At 33.5% G+C, this 18,887-nt stretch overlaps 1 protein-coding gene across 1 annotated transcript in view; it reads right to left on the minus strand.

Annotated features, from left to right (window-relative positions):
* LOC126886748 (trans-1,2-dihydrobenzene-1,2-diol dehydrogenase-like) overlaps positions 1-13,390 on the minus strand; it is a 34,545-nt gene extending 21,155 nt beyond the window's left edge. The window contains exons 1-2 of the mRNA XM_050653765.1: positions 13,112-13,390; positions 9,736-10,027 (exon numbers count right to left, since the gene is read on the minus strand). Of these exons, the coding sequence (XP_050509722.1) occupies positions 9,736-10,027; positions 13,112-13,313 (494 nt within the window). The 5' untranslated portion in view covers positions 13,314-13,390. The remainder of the gene's footprint in view (positions 1-9,735; positions 10,028-13,111) is intronic.
* Between the last annotated feature and the right edge of the window lie 5,497 nt (positions 13,391-18,887).

The following is an 18,887-nucleotide window of genomic DNA, read 5'->3' on the forward strand; positions in this document are numbered from 1 at the left end:
AAATTAGTATTTATTTATTAAATTCAGTTAATAACATCTAACAACAAACATTCTATGCGTGAAATACTTTAAAACAGTTATCTGGGTGTAATGCAATGTCACATTTAGTACAAAGATGGGATGTCCGATTGCCACAGACCTTACAACGGCGATACTTGGACGCACCTTTCTGAATAATATGATCAGTGTGGTCTTTTCGGAGTTCTTGAAGTACAGGTGAAAAATTTAAAGACGTTTTGACACCAGGTGTTTTTGGAAGGGTTCCAAGTTCCAAATGATTTTAAAAGATAAACTGTGCATTGGCGCCTAAAGTTCAATAATGGTATATCATAACCAAGTCGGCGATATAAAAGCCAACCTTGTAGGGGTAATTCGAGGATAGATGCCGCAGGTTTTTAAATTTCATGCTAAAGTTTCTAAATGTTAAAGTAGAATCAGTGTTAATTTTTTTACCGAATCTTTATTGAGTTTAGGAAACATGTAATAAGTAATAAAATACATTAAAAAATAAAACTTATAATTCACAAATAAAATAAAAATAGTTAGCAAAAACCATCTCCTCCACAGTGTTGAGGTGAGATGGCCCACAATGTTGAAGTGAGATGGTGCACCAAAAAAAAAGTGTTTTAGCCAAAATTTCACTTTGTTTTGCACATAATAACGCCACAGTCGTGGCAAAAGTTCACAAACTTGAAGCAGGAACCGTGAAACCATTTGGAACAATGCATGCAATTAACCCAGTCGTTAGATTTTGTGGTTTGGGAATATATTTCGCCACAACCGGTGCAAGCTTGGTCATCGTCATCCATAGCATCTGAAAAGTCATCCAATGTAGCTGCCTCTAGACCTTCGTCTGAGGATGATTCGCTTTTGAAAGCTCTCTTAGTTTTCTTTTTGGTGACTTTTGGCTTCTTCAACACTGGTTTTAATTACATGGTTTATTTCTCCCTTTTCTTAGACTCTTTGTTCTTTTTTTCGCCAATGGATATCTCTGCAGTTAAAATTTCCGCTAGCTGCTTGCTCCTTTTTCGAACCGAATTAACTTTGGCGGAAATAATTGAAACGGATGAGATTATATCTAGCATTTTTCCAGGGATATTTTCAACGGGAGTATTTGCGTTAGTTTTTGCAACTGATTCATTTTGTCCTTCTGGTACAGAATCATATTCAGTCTGCCAACTTCAGCAAGGTTGTTGATCATCATCAGATACAGGTTTGTTGACACTTTGAGAATTGCTTTCTGGAATTTGTTTATTTTTACCTGCATCAGAAACGACAGGAACCTCAAGTACAATATTATTTTCAGTTAAATAGGCGTCATCTGGGATAGCAGAAGGATTAAATGGCACAATTCCAGTAGCCTTAAATGTCGAAGTTCCATTACTTACAGTTGCAGACTTGTTCCATCCTTCAGCAAGTAACTTTCCAAATTGCAGTCTAGTGAGCTTTCGTCCTGGATTATTTTTAATGTATAAATTGCAAGCTGAGTAGTAGTTTAACTTTAACGATCTGAAACACCTATGTAGTGGTTGCAAGAATTGTGTCGTATAACTTGGTAAACAAAGCAGTATGATGTTGTGTTCAACACAGTATTCTAGCATCTGAACGTTACTGCAGTGTGAAGCATGACCACCAAGCAGTAACAAAACTACTCCCGTCGGCTTTCTGGGGACGAACTGATCTTTCAGCCACTGAAAAAATATGTCACTGTTGACATAGGCTGATCTTTCCGACATGTAGACCAAGGATCCTGAAGGCATCCCATCCTCGGACTCTTGCTTTTTATTTTTCCCTTTCATTATGCAGGTTGGCGGAAGAAAAACGCCTTCCGCGTTACAACAGGCTATAACGGTGATGGTTTCTGCCTTTTCACCAGAGCTGATATTTGCGATGTTTTCAGATCCTTTCTTAACAACAACATGTCCTGGCCTAATATTCAGTTGTAAACCCGTCTCATCCATATTGTAGATGTGTCCAGATTTATTCCAAAGATCTTTCTCGGTTAGAGTATTTTCTAGCAGATGAAAGTAAGGCTCAACGTCTTTTTTGTTCATACACAAGGATCTATTAATGTATACCCCTTCTGCTTTTCTCACTGACAGCCTTGGGTTTCTCTGCAGAAGTAACTGCAGCCATGGAAAACCAGATAATCTCAACTCCTTACTAAAATGATGTTTAATGCCCAGCTGTTCGGCCAATTGGAAAGCCATACTTTGTAAATCGGTTCGAGTAGGAGAAAATCCGTTTTTTTTTTGAAGTTTTAGGATATGTTCGACCAACTTTTTTTCACCAATTTCGCCTAACGTGAAGGAGGGTCCAAGAGGGCCTTTCTTTGTATTGTCACTCAATTTTCTTCTTCGTAGAGTGGTTACCGGTACCTCAAAATTTCGAGCAGCCTCATTAACACTCACTCTATTTTCATTGACAGCTTGAATGGCTTCGGCTAATTGTTGTTCTGTCCAACTCGCCCTGGAACAACTTCCAATGCGCTTGTATTTGGTTGGCATACTGAAAAGAAGAGGAATTATTAGTGAGCCATCTCCCCTCAACAATAAATGAACCATCTATCCTCGTTGTGAGAGGTGAGATGGCGCACCTCAAAAATCAGACACCTTTGGAAAAATGCACAATTTTGAGGTTATATATGAAAACTTAAATGTATTTATTTACTTGATACGATACTGCGACTAAAATTATTATTAAATTTAAAGTCCAATAACACACAGAAAGAATTCGAAAAAATACTTTTGTACCGTCCGAATCACGTATAAATTATTATTGAAGTAGATATTTATCCGATGAGCACAAACGGTATGGAGGCTTGTTTAGGAGCGGCTAAAGATACAGTGCGGCTCCCTAATTTGCGCGTGCGTGTCCTCAACTCCAACGTTGCCGTTTCCGAGATAGTTTGAAGGACAAATTACGTTGAGAAACAAGAAACGCGTCTAACTTCAATTGTATTTTGTATTTGTCACTGTCACATCTTTGATCGGATTATTTGATATTGGATTTATTTTTATATTTTGGATATTTGGATCTAAGTTGGTTATGTATGTCCTGTTTTATTCATTAAAAAGGATTCCTAAATAAAAGTTTATTCTCAGATACAGATTATGCATGGTTTGACCCAAATCAATATGAAACAAGGACATTTATTGAAGCTATAAATATAATTTGTAAATAATTTTAAACTGTTAATTACAAGAATCACATAGACATTCTTTATAATTATTAATTTAGACATTTTTGTGTAGAAATAAATATTTTTAGTAGGTATAGATATATAAGATGTAATTTCAATTAATTTGAATGCACAAATATGCTTGTGAAATTGTGGAAAAGCTTAGGATTTGTTAAAATTCTGGATTAAAAAGTACAGTTCAATTCAACAGATATAACATAATATACGTATGGCATTAACAATATAAACAGGTTAATACAATAAAACAAAGGTTTTTGGAATTTTAATCCTTTATTATTTAGATATAGGGCCGGTACTTTATGTCCCGGTTAAACCGCCATTAGCTAACCAGGGTTTAATCAGGACAGAAATGTATGCATAACATAGACATAAACACAATTGTACTTATTATTATGATTAGGAGTGCGAAATTGGAAAACCAAGGTAGGGATAGGAAGCTGATTCTGGAACAGGTCAAGACCCACCATGGGTTGCGGAGCCAATGATGATGATATTATGATTATACATGATATTACAACGCAAGAGGCCCAAAGAGGTACTTTTCTGTCCCGATTAGCTAACCGAGGTTTAACGGGGTCATAAGTCCCATAATCTATAAAGTTTTGAGCCAAAAGTATGTATTACACTTTCATTTTCATGCCATCAGCATTTGTTTATTTAAACATACTGTCAAAAAAATTAATAAAAAAACACCATAAAGCTAATTTTTCTATTATTATTTTTGTCCTTTAAAATAACTTCCTTGTTCATACATTTTTGCTAGTTGTGGAAGGCCTTTTAACAGAATGAGATATAAAATAAATTTTAAAGGATACTCAAAATCAAACACCAATATCATGTATTTATAAATTGCTAATAATAAAATACTTAAAATCAAATCAGTCACCAATATAATATACCTATTTATTTATAAATTTATTAACAAACTGCAGTCCAATAAAAATAAAATTATCAACATTATACTACATAACAATGATTTTCCTTTCATGTTCAAAGCATACACTACCAACATTCGTCGGAATATATTCTTTTTAGTATGTGTGTAGTAGAAGCATAGCATGTACTATAAAAACATTCTAAATTTCATGTTTTTTGCATATACTTCGAAGAATATTCTCGGACCAAATATACTGAGCACATTCATGTATGTAGTTACTTAGAATATTCGTAAAAGTTTATTCTTGGAATAAACCTTTTAGGCTATTGATTATGTTCAAAATAAGAGAACTAAAAGGAACTACAACGTTAACGGGATTTTATTGTCTCATATCTGTCTCTAAATTAGAAAAAACCATGGAGTGCTACCATTGAAATGAGTGAGTTTTTGAGAAAGGGGTGAATTAGTCCCTAGTCACAGGGCGAATTAGGGTGAGTTCTATGCACTTTTGATATAAACACATCTACAGGAAAATTGTTCCAGGTTAAATTTACTATCCAAACATCACATTTTAAAGTCAAAAATATTTTTTTTTACAAAAATCATATATTCAAAATAAAAGCAAGAAAAAAACATGAAAGAAAGCAATTTTGTTTTTAGTCCCATAACTATTTTCCACAGGGATATAGGTATAGGCATTGCTTTAGCGAAAAATAACTTCCATCCTTCCTCTTTAAAATGAAGTTTGGTAAAATTCTCTAAGATTTATAGTTTCCGAAATAGGATTTTTCTAAGTTTGCCGCTCACAGCATTTTTGGGCAATTTTCCCCATTATTTCGCAAACATTGTTCTGTAACTATTTCGTGTGCATTTCTACGTATATGCAATAGTAGAAAGAGAAATTAATTACCTTTAAAATAGTCTATTGTATAAGGTTATTTATACAGCTCTTTCTAAGGAAGTTATGCTTTTTCAAATTTCTCATTATGACTTTTTTTCTTGTACGTTTAAGTATATACATTGTGGAATAAAAAAGCTTATTTTCTTTACTTTAAAATGGTGTATTGCAAAAAATTCTACGACAATTCTTAAACACGATATCCGTAGGATATCCAAGAGTATCCGTAATTTGAGAAAAATTTTAAATTTTTTTTTATTTTTTTCAATTAGAAAAATATGATTGCATATTATATCATATTTTTTTTTTCATAAAGTTAATAATAAAAAAGTTTTCCATAGGGTTCGAATCTTGTTTAAAAATAGTCCCAGAATTTTTTACGATACACCATTTTAAAGTAAATAAAATAAGCTTTCTTTTTATTAGACAATAATATACCTACCAATTATATACCTACATACAATAAAAAAAGTTATAATGAGAAATTTAAAAATACAGTAGACTCCCGTAAGTTCGGCCACCTCGGGACCGGACCCTAGGCCGAACTTAAAAGTGGCCGAACTAACCGATGCTTATCTAAAATATGCCCATTTATTGTTTGTATGGATCTAGCAAAAACAAAACACTTGTACATTAAGTAGAAGACAACACAGAGGAATACTCTGACATATATTTAACATAATATATGAAAAGATAGACCGTTACAAAAATACTATAAAACAATACTTACAGAACTCTAGGCCTAATAAATTTAAAAATATTATTGCACATTGGTGGTTTGGCTTCTCAAACACTTAAAAAAAGTCAGTAATTTTTTTCTGAATTTTCTTTTCTAATGATTTTGGTGTGCAAAGTGTGTGACTAATGCTCAGAGAGCCGGCCGGACTAAGCGGAGACCGAACTAACCGAGGCCGAACTTACAGGAGTCTACTGTAATCGTAAAATATATCAAAAATCATTAAAAGTATAAAACTTTTTAAAGGTAATTGACCTTTTTTCCTATTAAATGTAACATTGCATATACCTAAAGCTACGTAGAAAAAAGTTACAGAACAATGTTTGAGAAGTAACAAGGAAAATGGGCCAAAATCGCTGTGAGTGGCGAAATTTGAAAAATCATATTTTGGAAATCATACATCATAGAGACTTCTACTAAATGTCATTTTAAAGAGTAAGGATTGAAGTTTTTTTTCTTGCTTTTCTTTTGAATATATTTTTGTAAAAAAAAATATTTTTAACTTTAAAATGTAATGTTTCGATAGTAAATTTAACCTGGAACAATTTTTCTGCAGATGTGTTTGTACCAAAAGTGCATAGAACTCACCCTAATTCGTCCTGTGCCTAGGGATTAATTCACCCCTTTCTCAAAAACTCACCCCTTTAAATGGTAGCACTCCGCGGGTTTTTCATATTTAAAAGTCCATTGACTATATGAAACAATAAAACCCCGTTAACGTTGTAGTTCCTTTCTAAAATACATAATCAATAGTCTATTTATCGAATATTGAATATCGAATCTACCAAGAACATGAAATTGTTATGTGGGAACCATTTAGGCTTGAGTTAAATGGAGAATAATCTTTTAAAACAAACACACACACACAACATTTAGTTACACTAGATTTGCTCCTGGTTGAAAATGTAGGTACTGCCACAGCTTGTTCGATTAAATAACAGCATCCTCCTTTTCCAGTATTTCAATGTTTTCTCTATTAACAACTGAAATATTATGTAAAAGTATACAAGCTGATATTATTCTTCAAACAAAAGGTAACTTGCATTTCATTTCACATACTAATATGGGGAATCTTTTCTGCATAAAATACCAAATATTCTTTCTATAACAATTCTTGAGGCAATTTGTGATTGATTATACAGCACTTCAACTACTGTCTGACTGAAGATTCTGCAATGGTGTCATTTTATATACAATATGCAAAAGTATTTAAAAACTTCTAAACCTAAAATAGCACTTCCATATTGTATGATGGTTATGTTGTTCTTTAACTGACAAAATAATTAAATTCAACGTTTTACTCTTTTCAATGATCTTATATTTTCTTAATACCCTTTTACAGGTACAGGTAAAACCTTAAGGGTAAAACAAAATAGAATTTTATTTTTATAGGTTATTTTTATATTTACATTACAAAAATATTATGTCATTTGTCAAAATAAAAGATTCCTAGCATTTTGAATTTCCCGGCGATGTCAATGTGTAAACAACATGACAACGTTGTAAATATTTTGACGCATGCGCAAAGTAGGGAGCCGCACTGTATCTTTAGGCGCTCCTGGCTTGTTTGATATGAACTAAGCTACGTCAGTCAGAGCGCAGCTGCTTTCATTCTAACATTAGCGATGGCGCTGTAAAATCATTGCGCCATGTCACCTTCTGCGCCATCTGTCCTTGAATTACCCTACACATGCTACATCTACAGTCCATAAAAAAAAGACCACCACCACTTTTTTGGTCTAATTCGGCACCGGTAAGAAGCCACGAATTGATCCATTATATCAACGCCTCTCATGTTGCTGTTGTATCGTTCAATGGGACCTGGAATATCGATTGTAATCTTTTTTTTTCTGCACGAGAATATCTGCTTGCTTTTTTCATAGGATATACTTTGTCACAATTGGTAAGCATTGTGACAACGTTATTATCATTCCAGCGAACGAGCAAAAGATCACCAGACGAAGAAGTAGCCACGTCACCTCTCTCTTTTTTTTCCACAGACTTTTTTCTGGCAGTTTCATTGTGGCATTACAGCGATTTTCACGCAATGCTCCCGTGCTTCCAATTTCTCTTGAACTTAATTCTTGCAACAATGCTACCGACGTAAAAAGATTGTCAAAATTAAGTCTATGTCCTTTTCTCAATAATTAATCACATGCAATTATTGCATGTGATTAATTAGATCTATAAAAATATCACCACCTCTTCCTAGACCAGTTTGAGGAAGGCGAGTGGAAGAGCCACAATACCCACAGTTACCCACAGCTACAGTCCAGTAAAGCCGTCTGCAAGGCAGTGGATGATATCCCGATAAGAGCATAACCCCAACAAACGTTAAAATTTCTGCCGAAGTGGCGTTCAGACTATGAACTGAAAACAATACTGCATATTTTAATAAATGTTTTTAAACTAAGCTTTATTTTAAAATACATTTAAAGTTAAAAGAGATAAAAAAGCTTCCTTGTATGGGGTTAAGTACTAAAAATCGTCTAGAGTTTAAAATGATTCGGGGCTGCAACACCTGTGAGAATGTGAGTAAAACTCTATAACTTCCACTCGGTTGTCCTACATCCGGGAATTATATTGTTGAAACCCTGCCTCAAGCCTTAGCTACAGTCCTTTTAGCGACAGCCTCCGAAATATACGAGACAATTCGGAACTTTATTGCCAGATCTTTTAAAAAGGGGAATTTTTCATGGAATAGGGAAGTAAAAGTGTTTTAGTTTAGGGCAATATGTTGTTCTCTTCAGAATTAACATAATGTCTGTATCACAGTAATACACTACCCTAAAAATAAAGAGAAATGCTTTATTTTGTATTTCAGCATTTTTCCAAATTGGTATACAGATTGGATCTTAAATGGTTAGTTTTTCAAGTGTCAATATTTTATACTCTATACACTGTATACTCTACAAATATACTCTACAAATACACTTAGAAACGAAATATACCGACTAATTTTTTTGCATTTCTACTACACCAAACCTCTTTTATTCCATTCTATACCTTTTCAAAGATCAAGAGCATGATCAGATTCAGAACACATTCAGAAGGAAACATGGGCAGACTACTTTCGATCTCTATGTGCTAAAGGCGAAGATAATGCACCACCAACACAAGAGTGACGACAAACGAAGAAATAAACATTAAGGAGGGAGAGGCAAACTAAGCATAAAGGAAAATAAAAAATAGAAAATCACCAAGACATTACAGAATTTTGAATGAACTTCTAAATTACGGAAGAATATATTCGACCAAACAACTATTAAAACTAATCCTAATGAGTAAACTAATAAAATAAAATGATACCAAGCATCCTAATACCTCTTTTCCAAGAGGGAGACAAATCTGACCCGGAGAATTACAGAGAAATTAATTTATTCAACACAACACTAAAACGACCAAAGTAACAAACAAACTGATAGCTACAAAAACTAGCGAGCTACAAAAAGCTCGAAAAAGAAGTGTAAGATCAAGTACATAGAGCAAACAGAGTCGAAGGTTGCATGAATGAAATAATATGGAGAAATAAAAATGAGAAAGAAATGAGAGGCAGAATTTCCAAAACAGTCATCAGGCCAATAATGACATACGGGGTAGATCCACCACCTGACATAGAGAGGAAAAACAGAATGCTAGAAAGAGCAAACTTAAACCCTAAGAAAAATCGATGGTAGGACACTATGGGATAGAGCTAGAAATATCGATATACAACGGAGATACAAAGTGGAGAACATAAAGGACTAGGTGAGAAAGAGAAGAGTATAGTGGAACAATAAAGACGAATGACGACAGATAGAAGCCGTAAAGATGTCGAGAGATGTTCCCGACCGTTCTCCAATAGAAGATGATCAGTGAGGAGATCACGAAAACGATAGGACGACAACTTACTGCATACACATTGAGAAAACAAACAGAGTTATGTACACACAAAAAAAGAAGAAGAAGAGTTTTGCATGGTTTATGCTGATAAATACAAATAAACATGATCACTAAAGGATCTAGATAGAAAGAAAACTTACGTTATTCTATCAACATGATCGATCTGATGTCCAAAATGAACAGAAGCATGCAGAACCTCTCCAATAGCTCCACTGTCGATAAGTCTCTTCATTTCCATGGTTGCCGGAAAGAATCTGGACCATATGGCTTCCATTAAAAACAATTTTTTTTCTTGCGCTATCTGATACAATCTCCTGGTTTGCTTCTCGTTCATAGTAAACGGTTTTTCGCACAAGACGTGTTTGCCGTGTTCCAGCATCATCTTGGTTGTTTCGAAATGTTGAGGGTTTAGGTTACCGACGTAGACAATATCTGCAATTGCACAATAAAAGAAGAAATATAATGATAGTACGGATTGGAGAAAAACTAGGATATGCAATATGAAAATTTCACATTTAATGCAACATTGCCAGATTTACAATTTTTCTGATGATATCATTAGTCACTTTCATTTTTTAAATACAACACTCTATCCGCTGGGAGGGTTGACATGGAGGGTATATGATATGTCGACAGTGCTTCTCATGGTGGCATAATTTGTAAACCTTCCCCCAGGGGCGATAAATTCAGTTCTTTTTCTTCACTATGATTTTTTACCTTAGTAACGAAATCCACCTCATCTTCTTTGCAACCAGGACCTCGATTTTTGACCCTTCGCTTCGTTATCGAACGTATTCGCTTCGTATCTGTTTAGTGTACAGATAGCGAATGATCGATAACGAAGCGAAGTGTCAAAAATCGAGGTCCAGATCGTTTGAAAACGCAAACAATCTATATATGCCTCTTTCACTGTATTAACAATCCGGGGCAAAGCACATTACCATTTTTATTATACAAAATACAATGGTTCACAAAAGTTCCTTTGGTGAATATCACTAAAAAACATTCTTTCATAGAAATTTAAGACCAAATTATGATGGTATTATTCTAAAAACACTAGACTTAAGCAGAAAAACCAACAGAGGAAACAAAATTTCAACTTTAGAGGAATTAAAAAGGCTTGAGATTGGATAAACCCTGGCTTTTCAACCTTTATTTACAAATAACAATATGACAGTCATATTGTGTGACGTACGTCACACTTCGGCTGTCTGTCAATATTTAATGTATATTTCTGTATTATATCAGACATTTTCTACCATATAGAGTATTTATAGCAACTTTCTATTAACGTATTGGTATGTACATTAGCACAATACAAATAGTAAAATTTTAAATAATCTCTTGTTTTTGTAAATCACACATAAACCATACACATAAGATCGTCCCCCGCGACGTCAGAGTGTACCACGTAACCTATAATCATAGTTAATGCTCCTAGCGGATTTATATTAATATTGGAATCCCCACTTTAATACGAGTGAACAAATATAAGTTTCAACGGAACAACTTCTAAGAAAAACAAAGTAAGCAAAGGTGTGAAACAAGGTAACTTTATCTCCCCGACATTCTTTAACCTGATATTAGAAGCAATAAAAAAAGGACAAATTTTAAACAAAAACATTATTACAGATCAACTTCAAGTAATAGCATATGCAGATGATACAGTACGTAAATTGTTCAGCTGGACATAGGGAACATACATTGTATATATTTAGATACATATATACATATTAATTGTATTATATTCAGACAACTGTGGCAACTGAGCTCTCTCGATGACAATATGGTTGCAAATACTATGGACTATTATATGTTAGGGATTAGAGACATTAACCTCAAAATTGGCAACCAATTTCGACTGACACAAATAAACGTCAAAATATGACAATGTATTAGCTAAATATTTTTGGCGTAAGGGAATGGGAAAACTGTATAGTTTTGAAATTAGTTTTTAAATAAAAAATGTTTTAAAAATTAAAGTAAAATATTAAGTTATTAATCATAAACTTTGTTTTTGATTTATTTATGGACAGCCTGGCATCAAAACTCACTCATTCTATTCCTTGTAACAGCTCTATTGCACCAAAAACTCATACTCGAACAGAAGCTTCAACTAACACAGGTAAGCGCAGTTGCCACAATTCTCTCAATGTATATTCCCTATGTCCAGCTGAACGAATTACGTACTGTATAAGTATAGTTATCATAGCAAAGACGAAGATGATACTTATAAGAGCAATGGAAAAATTAGATAAGGAAGCAAATATAGTAGGGCTAGAGATAAACCAGCACAAAAAATACATGAGAATAGGAAAGGACGAGACAACAACTCAGAAACATCCAATAAAACCGGAAAAGAGAGAATAGAGGAAATAATTCTGGAAGGCAAAAAACATATGGAATGGATAGAAATATGCTGAGAAGCTAGCATACAAAACAAAATACATGAGAATAGGAAAGGATGAGACAACTCAGAAACATCTAATAAAACCGGAAAAGAGAGAATAGAGAAAAGAATTCTGAAAGGCAGAAAACATATGAAATGTATAGATATGCTGAAAAGCTAGACTCTTTAAGTAAGAGAACAAGAATGAACCTACATAAGCCTTTTTCCTGTAGATAAGACCTGTTGTTACATATAAGAAAGACGAAGATAGCCTTATAAAATTAGAAAGAAAAAAAATAATCAGAACAACACTGGGCCCCAATGTAACAAGAGAGGGAGAAAGAAGACTGAAAACAAACGCCGAAATTGAAGAAGAAGTAAAGGGAGAAAATAAAGTCAGATACTTAAAATCTCTTCGCTAAGAATAGGTGGGACATAACTTTTATTCTGTATAAAATTATGAGTGTTCGTTGGAGAATTAAGTAACGAAACTATTGAAGGAAATGCACAAGTTTTATTTAGATGTTAACAGTTCAGAGTACAAAACGATACTGAATTCCAAATTAATGAATACAAAATTTCTTAAAACCTCTCACAGCCCTGGCACATATCATTGACACCTCGAAATCATCAGCGTGGGTGTTTCTCATCTCCGCTGTAGTCTAGATATGGGAATAAAAACGCACACAGTGGCGTGCTCGCCATAACACATATACGGAGACGCTCACACTCAGAAATGCTGAAAAGGATAACTAACTGGACACCACTATGGCCCAGGTATATAGGAAAGCCAGAAGAAGATGGTTGGATGATGTAGACGAAAATTAAGAACAATGAATGTTAAAGACTGGAAAGTTCAGTTCAAGGACAGGAAGAAATGGAAAGGAGTCACATCAGCAGCTAATACACACAGTACACAGTAAGCGCTATAAATGACATAGAGTAATAATCCTTTTCACCCAAGAATGAGATTTTGAACGCAATGGCGTAAGCTATAATCCCTAGGAATTGTAACGCTTAATGAATAAGTGCATGTCTAATACTATCTAATAATGGACAACCGCTTACCATAACTACATTGACCTTTATAGGTTATAATAACGAAAAATTACCGTTTATCTACTTACCAACATTTCTATCCTGTGCTAATCCTAAATATCCTTCATAAGACTGGGGAATCGAATGATCCTTAGCGAATTTCTCAGCACTGGCTTTAGACCTGGCGGCAACTGCTGTAAATACATGATCACTTTTGGGGTACGTTTGAACGGCAGTCACAAAATCGTGCGAAATTCTTCCCGCACCCGCTACACCCCATTTTAATGCCATCTTTACGTTAGTCCTCTTAATTCGATGAGAATTAAGTTAATATGTAATGCTGTTCGCACAAGGTCGCAAGAGTTAATGCATAAAAACAAATTTCAGTGGCGTAGTTAAATAGACTAATCACAGAAAGTACAGTGGAACCTCGATAAGTCGAATTAATCGGGAGAATATGGTAAAAATTAATAAAATACGGCACACTTACAGATAAACTCGATTATAATTATTGCAAAAACATGAAATATGCACAGTATATCTAAATTACGTACAGTTGTATACTAGACGTGGATTCCGCGTACCAAAAAAAAGTTGATTAATAGCAAGCTGAAAATTTGTTATTCTCCTTTTCATGAACATTTTTCAGTGCGTCACAAATTATAGAAAAAAAGGTAAGTCCGTGATAATACACATTTATGACATTTATTCTAACGTGACATTTTAGTTAAATCTGACAGTTGTCAAATTTTATTTTCAATTTGGAATAAAACCAAATCAATTGTGTCTATTGCATTTATAAAATGGTATTTTCTTTCATTTGTATAGTCTTATAAATTGTACAGATTATATTGATAATATTATTATTTTATTTAATAAATAATTCTTTTTTGATTATGGCGCCATCTATCGACAACTAGAATAATCACCGAACTAGAATAATTACCGAAGTATTCCCAGACGTGCCTTTTTTTCTGTCACATACAATTTAATGCGTTAGAGAGAAATCGAAAAACTGTGACGCACTGAAAGATGATCATGAGAAAAAGAATAATAGCTTAACGGTGTCTAGTCGGACAAACTTTGACGTATGGGAACACTGGAACAGGTGAAGTTTTAATTGTGGAACAGGTTAAAAATTTTTAACGTCAGACTACGAAAACGCTCCATGTATTTTCGCGTGGGGGTTTTTTCACCCCCGAGGGGGGAGGTGACTGTCATCACCCAAGTAAGGGCAACCTACTGCACACGTTCAACTCTGAGGTCTGAGGTGGAGGTTAATTAGATGCTAAAGCCAAATTTTCATGCAATCCGGAGTTGACCCTGGAAATTACATGGTATCGCCGTAGTTTCCATTTAGTCCTGTCGCCAGGGGGGTACAACGGTCTCCTTTATTCAGATGGACTTACTCAAGTTTTTTTATGTATTTTGATCCTTAGAACACGAATTTTTTGGGTAACAGTTGGTATACATAAGATTGGTATTATCAAAGAACTTGAGGAATTATATAACAGCGATTTTTCGCAAAACAAAACATTTTTTTGTATTTTTTGGGTCATTCTAAGCAAAAAATGTTTTTACAAGTTTTTTCGTAGGATGCATAGTTTTCGAGATAAACGCGGTTGAACTTAAAAAAAAAACGAAAAATTGCAATTTTTGAACCCGAATAACTTTTTATTAAAAAATAAAATAGCAGTTCTGCTTACCGCATTTGAAAGTTCAAGTCAAATTATACCGTTTTTGATTATTTGCATTCCTAAAAATTACTTTTTTTATTGTTAAACAAAGCTATAAACACATAGTGCTTGAGTGATGTTTTCAATGCATCTCCCATATAAAATCGAACGAGTAGGCGCGACTACAAACAGGCAATTTGTACGTAGCATGCATTAAAACACTATTTGTTTATAGCTTTGTTTGACAATAAAAAAAATTAGTTTTTAGCAGTGCAAGTAACTAAAACCGATATAATTTGGCTTGAACTTTCAAATGCGGTAAGCAGAATTTCCATTTTATTTGTTAATCAAAAGTTAATCGAGTTAAAAAATTGCAATTTTTCGATTTTTTTAAAGTTCAACCGCGTTTATCTCGAAAACTATGCATCCTACGAAAAACTTGTTAACATTTTTTGCTTAGAATAACCCAGAAAATGCAAAAAAAAATTGTTTTGCGAAAAATTGCTGTTATGTAATTCCTCAAGTTCTTTGTTTATAAAAATCCACAAGGAAAAGGTTTTCCTGCAGTTGGCTGTATACCATGTAATACAAAAAACAGCAAATCCTGTATAAAAGGTATATTTAAAATCCCTAAAAAGGGCTACATCACAAATACATAACTAGTTGATGATGACTGGTAAACCAGTCGAAAACTAGTTATGTATTTGTGATGTAGCCCTTTTAGGGATTTTAAATATACCTTTTATACAGGATTTGCTGTTTTTTCTTTGTTTATAACAAACTTATCGACATCCAGATCAAGTGTAAAAATTCGTGTTCTACGGGTCAAAATACATAAAAAAAACTTGGGTAAGTCCATCTGACCGTTGGGGCCGTTGTACCGCCACCCCCTGGCGACTGCACTAGTTCATTTACTGGACTAAGTTGTTATATTGCTCACTTTATGCTACACTTCAGACCGCTCGTGAATTAAAGGAAGAAATATATTTAATCTGTACATAAACTTGGCTTTTGACATTTCCAGCAGTGTCCTAAAGATATTTTACAGCAGAAAACTCTAATTAAAATTATGTAGTTTAGCAATTAAACAAACTTGTTTTTATAAATGAAACATACCTAGAGCAAGCTTTAAATTCACGTGTACGGTGCAGAGTATTTCTCAGAGTGTATATTAATTACGTAAGTACTTACATCTACAGGCACATAAACAGGTCTAACAAGAGATAAATACCTAATTAAATTTAATTAAATATTTACAAGAATGACTGCAGATGAACTACACGTGTCAAGAATTGTATATACTTAAAAACACGATTCGTAGATTTAAATTAAATTAAATTAATTATTTTGCACATTTTACGAATTCATGGAATGCCTCTAGGCTTCTTCAAGGCTAAATTAAATAACTTTTGGATCGTATAAACATTTTTAATTAATTCATTAAGGAAAAAATATGTTGCACTGTATGTAAACATATACAGGGTATCCAGAAACTCTACCGACAAACGAAGACAGGAGATTCCTCCTCCGAAAATGCTTCCTAAGGGAGCTAGAGCTCTTTGAAGATGGCTTCTTTTAAATAGTTTTTCTTAAATACCTCCAGAACGCTTCTAGTTAGAAAAACGAAAATTGGTATACATATTTATCTTCCAGAGGTAAAGCGATTTCATCTTTTGTTAATTTCTACTACCACTCATAGGCGTCCGTTTTGGGTGGGGCAACGGTTATTTTATTGCATACCTTTTTGTCTTTAACTTTTAAGCATTTTTGATACTTTATTATTAAATTGTGAGGTATTTTGGTACTAAAAATTACTCTTGCTTTAAGTCGGTAGGACACACCGTTTTCTACAAAAATCGATTTGAAAATTTTTCGCTTCCTGAATTTAAAAAAAAATTGAAAAGAATTAAAAAAAAAACAGTGTATTTTACCAACTTAAAGCAAGGGTAACTTTTAGTGCTAGAATACCTAATAATTTAATAATCTAGTGTCAAAAATTCTTAAAAATTAAAAGTTATGCGATAAAATAGCCTTTGACGTACTACCCAAAACGGACGAATATGACCGGTATTAGAAATTCGCAATTAATGAAATATATCTGGAATATAAATAAACGTACCACTTTTCTTTTTTCTAGTTTTCAGTAGTTTTTTTTTGAATTTTTTTTTGATATTCAAAAAACGAAAAATTTTCAAATCGATTTTACTAGAAAACGGTCTATCCTATCGACATAAAGTAAGAAACAGTACCTTTTAGTACTATAATACCTTACATTTTAATAATCTAGACTCAAAAATGCTTAAAAATTAAAACCAAAAAACAAAAAAGTTATGCTTTAATATAACTGTTGCCCTAACCAAAACGGACGCCTATGACCGGTACTGGAAATTTGCAATGGATGGAATCGATTTATCTTTGGAAGATAAATAAATGTACCAATTTTCCTTTTTCTAAATAGAAGCGTTCCAGAGATATTTAAGAAAATCTAATTACCAGACACATCTTCAAATAGCTCTAGCTCCCTTAGGAAGAATTTTCAGACTAGGTCAATTGGGTTAAATTGTCTTAAAATTATCTGAGGAATCTCCTGTCTTCGTTTGTCGGTAGAGTTTCCGGACACCCTGTATATATATTTATAAGAAAACCAAAAGAAAAAGTGAGTGTCTTTTATTTTAGTCAAGCTTTCGCCACATAATTTTTGGGCTTCATCAGAACTTGCTAGAATCGAAAACATTCCTTACAATAGAGTAATATACTTACGGTGCGCTGGAATAACTGTTACCCCCCATATTAACTGATTTATTTTTAGCACATAAGCAAAACGCTCGGACAGGTCGATTATTAAAATAATCATAGAATATTATAGCGTCAATGTTTTGAACTTTACTCAATACCTCTTCAGATGACAGTCATAACTTTGATTTTTTTTAATGGGAAAGTACATCATGTGATACCTCATTTAAAAGCTTTTGAAATACTGATTACAAAAATGTATAATACTTGCGCAAGATTTCGGTCCAATGTTTTTTGAATGCATTCATTTTTTTTGAATCATGAGAAAACTGATAAGAATTTTTTAAAAATTTAAACTCAAAATGAAAGATTACATTAGTACCGAGGGCAGAGAGTCCCTATAAACTTCTATAATGTTTATTTTAATAATTTACAGGGGTGAAAATAAAGAAAAAATATAGTATGATTTTTAATTTCAAATATATTATTCAAAAGAAACTTTGTGTTTATTCTAAGGGACTTTAGGCCCTCGGTAATAATGTAATCTTTTATTCTGCGTTTAAATTTTTCAAAAATACTCATTAGTTTTCTCAGGATTCGAAAAAAATAAATGCATTTAAAAAGCATTTGACCGAAATTTCGCCCAAGTATTATACATTTTTGTAATTAGTATTTCAAAAGCTTTTAAATGAGGTATCACATGATGTACTTTCCCATTCAAAAAAATCAAAGTTATGACTGTGACCTGAAGAGGGATCACGTAAAGTTCGAAACATTGATGCTCTAATATTCTTTGGTTTCTTTAAAAATCGACCTGTCCGAGCTTTTTTGCTTATGTGCTAAAAATAAATAAGTTAATATGGGGGGGGGGGGGGTAAACACTTATTCCAGTGCACTGTAATAGGTAATGTTAAAACCTTACCCAAATGTTTCTGCTTATTTGAACGAAGGATATTCGGTAGCGGCCTGTGAAATGATGTTTGGAGGAAGAGTTACAACTACGAGGTATACCACGGATATAAACATATACTTAGGGGTAAAGACACAGTATTTCTTATAAGAATATGAAGACTAAGATGGGCAGGACATCTAGCAAGATCACAGCAGAACAACCCTCCTAGAAGAATCCTTATGTCACAACCTGTGGGAAGTAGAAATAGGGGAGGCCAAAACTCAGATGTAAGGATGGTGTAGATGAGAATGGGAGAAAAATATGTGGAGCAAACTGGCAACGGTTGGCAATGGATAGGACTAACTGGCGTAATAGACTTGGGAAGGTCGAGGCTCTTTCATAGGACTGTAGCACCATTGATAATGATAATGAATAAAACATATTCACTGTTTTGTGATGGGTTTTTTTTAACAAATTCTCTTAAGTTTACTGATTATGGTCTTACAAGACCGAAAATGTTCTTTTAATGTTTTATGAAACATATAATAATTACATTGGAAGTTT

Source organism: Diabrotica virgifera, chromosome 6 (assembly GCF_917563875.1).
Source record: "Diabrotica virgifera virgifera chromosome 6, PGI_DIABVI_V3a".
Classification (NCBI taxonomy): domain Eukaryota; kingdom Metazoa; phylum Arthropoda; class Insecta; order Coleoptera; family Chrysomelidae; genus Diabrotica; species Diabrotica virgifera.